The sequence below is a fragment of the Pinus tabuliformis genome, chromosome 9 (assembly GCF_031772625.1).
Source record: "Pinus tabuliformis cultivar Carrire ecotype Pingquan chromosome 9, CPIR1, whole genome shotgun sequence".
NCBI classification, from domain to species: Eukaryota; Viridiplantae; Streptophyta; class Pinopsida; order Pinales; family Pinaceae; genus Pinus; species Pinus tabuliformis.
The window spans coordinates 572,491,467-572,496,274 of NC_142307.1; the positions used below are offsets into that span (position 1 = coordinate 572,491,467).

A 4,808-nucleotide genomic window follows, 5' to 3' on the forward strand; every position below is an offset into this window, starting at 1 on the left:
ATACTTAATGAATCCTTGTGAAGCAGTGAATTTGATATATGGATCAATGTTGCCTCCTTCCTTATGGACCATTTACCACATGGTTTTGAACTATGTAGATGTGGGTGAAGGATATCCTCATGAAACTCTTAATCTTGGCTTATCATACTACATACCTAAAAAACCGTAACACATTTCATATAAAACTTGTTCATATGACATTTTTTATTTAATTAATTTATTAAAAAAAACTACTTTGATGATAAAATTTAACTTGTATACCATTATGAATATTCTAAAATAATTAAAAAATTAAATTTTTATCTTCGGCTTCATAATTATTAATAATTAAAATAAAATTCTAAAAACACTCTTTCAAAATAAACACACTCATCAACCTAATTAATTCATTTAAAACCTCACCTTCAACCTAATTAATTCATTCAAAAACCTCGACCAGTTTTATAGTAACTATCGTATCTCAAAATTTGAAACAGCACATAGGATTGAGAAGGTCTCACATGCCAGAAGTTTTGGCATGATTAACCTTGATGCTCGCAATTGAACCACTCTATCCTAACACTAGACCTTTCTATTTCTATTTCAGCATGAGACACTTTTACTTTTTTACAGGTTAGATGCATATTCATAGCTTTAAACCCCCACACGTTTTCTAAGATGTTATTAAACATTCCGATCTCACCATAAATGTCTAGCCGATTGGTCCGATTCCACTGATTACGACTATGCAAATATTAAAAAAAAAACCTGTATACTACGCCAAGAAAAATATGTTAAAAGATTTTCACTCTATAATTAAAAAAAATCTATTAATATGCTTTGCAACTTTAGTTAAATGAGGACTCTTATTCACATGTAAGTATAAAGTATTTTTACAGAATCTTTCCTGGGCCTTTTTGTCTCACATTGTCAAGTCGCTCACCCAAATCTAGATGTCTCTGCTTTTAGGGTCATTAACGGCAATGTGAACCTGCGAACAAACGCCTAAAATTGTGATGGGCAAGAACACGCACATTTTTGGGGTTTCGAATCTCCGGCTCGACACTTTCAATTCGAGAAGGACAAATGAATTGAAAATGTCCAAACGCCGTTAATGTCCTCCGACACACCAATAGATCAGAGCGCTGCCTCGACAGGGCACGAAGTGGGCAGAGCTTAATTTTCACTATTTACAGAAAGCTCTGGACTGGTAACATCAATAATCATAAGAAAACGTATCTACAACAGGTAGACAGATGCCTCTAAGACGAGGCACAGCGAAAACAGCAGGCCCCTTTCATCATATGACTATCACCCCTTGATTTCGGCAGCTTCCACCTGTTGTTGCAGTACTTGTGCTGCTCTGTGTAATCACCAGTAGAGTATTCTTCGCTTCCCGCCCCCTCAAATTGATGGATGTTCTTGCTCTTCTGGTCGTCACCCATTAATCTAATTCGTTGCATCCTCTTTTGGGGATCCACACGCCCTCTAACTGTTACCTTTTTCTCAGTCACGTCCACCACATAGTCCAACAAATCTGCCCATCAACATGCCACAAACAACTTCAGAAAATTGGGCAAAACAAAAACAGAGCAGGTATTCTCAAATAAATAAAAATCCAGGGTTGTTTCTCATATTTGTGATGGTATTCTTAATTTATCAGTAGTCTTAAAACTAAATTAGTGCATCTCATTCAAAGAAATCTTTAACAATGAAACTAACTAAATACCAAAACCCATTAACGGCAACAATTCAACCAACCAGAACTTGAAACATAAATATTTATGAATGTCCACTGGAACACTAAATTATTTTCATTGTCATTGCCCAAATTCATTGATGTGTAGAGTCTCATGAAGAAACATACAGTCAATTTTGGAGAGCACTTTGGAGACTTTGTCACGACACTCTTGGCAACCCATATTAGCATTCAGAACAATCACCTGAACCTGTGACAAGAAAATTAATAATAAAAACCATTAGCGTCTCCTAGACAGTTCAGTTCCAGTATCTGCAGGCAACAGAGACATTGAGAATGGAACAATAAAGAAAATAAAGGAGGAGATAAGCTAGTTACTCCGGGCGTTGTTAAGGCCTCGGCGGATTGCAGCAGCTGGATCGTTGGAACCATGATTTGGGTACCTTCATGAGAGGACATGCTCCCTGTACTGAGGGTTCTCTTTTTTTGGATTTTATTGATCATGTCGTGCATTGAAATCCTATTCAACTTTACTGTTTTACGACATCATCTATGCAGTGGTGATGTTTGGGGCTACGTCGGGATTAAAGAGAGGGAGGGGAAGTGCATAGCGTATTGTTGTGAAAGATTCGCTGAGACATTGGATACCATATATACAATTGAATTGAATTGAAGTGGATTGGTGGGAGTAGGGGTTAAGTTTACGAAGATTCTCTTTGTTTCAGAGTTTTCTTTGTCACTTTTTGACGCACTTGCAAATTCTATGAATGGCTCTGGTCTGGTGTAATCTCGGTTTTTGAACAAGTCGTTGCAAATGACGATGTAGATTATGAATATTTGGTGCAGATGACGATGTAGATTATGAATATTTGGACTCCTTCCTTGCGTGCGTACAGCTGTTTGCTTTCATAATTAAATTCATTGATGTGGATAAGCGGCGATATTATAAAGGTCTGCCTTTCAGCGTTTGAAAACGGGCACTGGATCGTTCTGTTTTGGTGGTTTTTTCAGATCCGGTTAATCTTCACAGGGTTGAAAGTGTAATTTTTGTGGTTGAAATAGGGTTTTTCTATCATATTTGCATTGATTTTCAGGATCAAATTCCTTTCGGATTCTTTATTAAAATGTGATTGGAAAAGGAGACGGAATAAATGGCCTTATCCACCGACCCACGAATCAGTGAAAATGAGTGACAATATGGAAGAAGAAATGATATTTTATTATAAAAAGACTGGTAATAAGATATCCCACGCAATGCTTTTCTTAGCGACCGATGTGTTGTTTGGGACTGACATATCAGAGAAAAAGTCATGATATGGTATAGAGACGTACACTTAAGTCTTATTTATTTAAATATTGGAGGGAATATTGAAAGGTTGTACACAAAAGGAAGTAGTCAAGTGGTGTAATAAGAGGAGAGGGGGAGCCTAGAACTTCGTGGGGTTCCAAGTTACAAGAGAAGCCCAAGGGAGTAAGTATAACGAACACCACAAATAAGGAAAGAAGGGAGTGTGAGGGCAAACCTAGTCTAACGAGTGAAACCAGTAACACAGTAAAAAGAAAACAACATGATAGATTAATGGTTTTATGGAGCAAAATGCTTGTAACAAGAAGAGACATAAAGCAAACCAATCTTGATATCTCAAATTGAACCCACTGAACAAAGAAAATCCATGTAATGAGTGGCCATAAATCTCAATTTGGTGCCTTCTATAGATGTCAATCAATTTTCCTCAGTTGTAGGTTGGTGGTACTATGCAAAAAAAAACCCCACCTCCTGAAATGACCAATGTACATGGGGAAGCCCCTCTAGACTAAAATGTCTCATAAGCGAAGACAACATTGCGTTGTCCCCACATCTATTATATATCCACTCAATCAAACATTAAATCAATCCTAGAATGATGTACATCTACGCTGAAAAGTGATTATCTTCCCTATAAACTCATGGAAGAGAAGTTAAGGATTATTATTATCTTGGGCATGGGCGTTGCCACTTCCTCGCTCCTTATTGCGTAGTAGGATAGCAACAATGTGCTCTCCATGTGTTCTGCTTCAAATACCCCATTCGAAAATGATACTGCATATATTAGAAGATGATAATGCATATATGGTTCGTTGGGGCCATCATTTGGCAAACTTCTTGAGAGGACGTGATGCCAGTCCTGAGGCTTCATTGTTTTTGGATTTTCTTGATCATGGCGTGAGTTGAAAATCGTATTCAGATTTGCTATTTTAGGGCATGATCTGTGCAGGGTGGATGTTTGGGTCCACGTTGGGATTAAAGAGAGGGAGGGGAAGTGCATAGCGTAATGTTGTGAAAGATTCGCTGAGACATTGGATACCATATATACCATTGTATTTGAATTGAAGTGGATTGGTGTGATCTCAGTTTTTTAATAAGTCGTTGCACATGACGATGTAAATTATGAATATTGGGACTTTCTAGAAAAATGTGATTGTCAAAAGAGACTGGAATAAATACCCTTATCCACTATCTTGTTTTCTGAAGGCAATGGCGAATTAGTGAAAATGACAGTAATAATATGAAAGCATAAATGATATTTTATAAAATGTTTAAAACCCCACGCCATGTTTTTCTCTTATTTTTAATGGAATAAACGAGGAGTTGTTTTATAAAAAAATTAATACCTTTCACCATGTTTTTTTACTTTCTCTTTTATAAAAAGTAAGAGTATTGATAAGTGTCTTTTTTTGGTTGTTTCTTTTAATCTAATAAAAAGTAAATTTATTGGTATGGGAGTTACGTTGAAGTTATTGTTATACTTTTTTATTATTATTATTGGGAATCAATTATCTGGAATAACAATGATTTTGAGGTAATGGTAAGGGTTTGGAAGTTTACTAAAGTCATTGACGATCAATTAAGTGACCTGATCGTCACCCTATCTCAGAAGGCACTTCTTCTCAACATTCCAAACTTAGTTTAATTTTTTTTCAAATCTAAGTTGGTTTGTGTTCTATCCCCTTTATCTACTTCTTCCATGTGTTGCATGGAAACAATACCCAAGAAACTTCCTTTTTTATGAAGCTATGAAAGAGAAAGAGGGTGATATTTTAATTAACACTAAGCTCTATAATCAATCTATACTATGATGTGCTCTGTCAT

The 4,808-nt window shown here is 36.2% G+C and overlaps 1 protein-coding gene across 1 annotated transcript; it reads right to left on the reverse strand.

The window, feature by feature from the left end:
• Window positions 1-842: 842 nt before the first annotated feature.
• Window positions 843-2,474, reverse strand: LOC149149841 (uncharacterized). The gene is made up of 3 exons (XM_089441432.1): window positions 2,057-2,474; window positions 1,847-1,928; window positions 843-1,516 (listed from the first exon to the last, which is right to left on the reverse strand). Exons 1-3 carry the CDS (start codon window positions 2,189-2,191, stop codon window positions 1,242-1,244), a joined length of 492 nt encoding a protein of 163 aa, XP_089297558.1. The 5' UTR covers window positions 2,192-2,474; the 3' UTR covers window positions 843-1,241.
• Window positions 2,475-4,808: the final 2,334 nt, after the last annotated feature.

Bases quoted from the DNA above. Each gene is read 5' to 3' on its own strand.
- LOC149149841 (XM_089441432.1), bottom strand. From the start codon at position 2,191: ATGCACGACATGATCAATAAAATCCAAAAAAAGAGAACCCTCAGTACA. The intron at 1,929-2,056 runs GTAACTAGCTTA...TTCTTGTCACAG, and splicing joins AGGCCTTAACAACGCCCGGA to GTTCAGGTGATTGTTCTGAA. The intron at 1,517-1,846 runs GTATGTTTCTTC...GTTGATGGGCAG, and splicing joins AGTGCTCTCCAAAATTGACT to ATTTGTTGGACTATGTGGTG.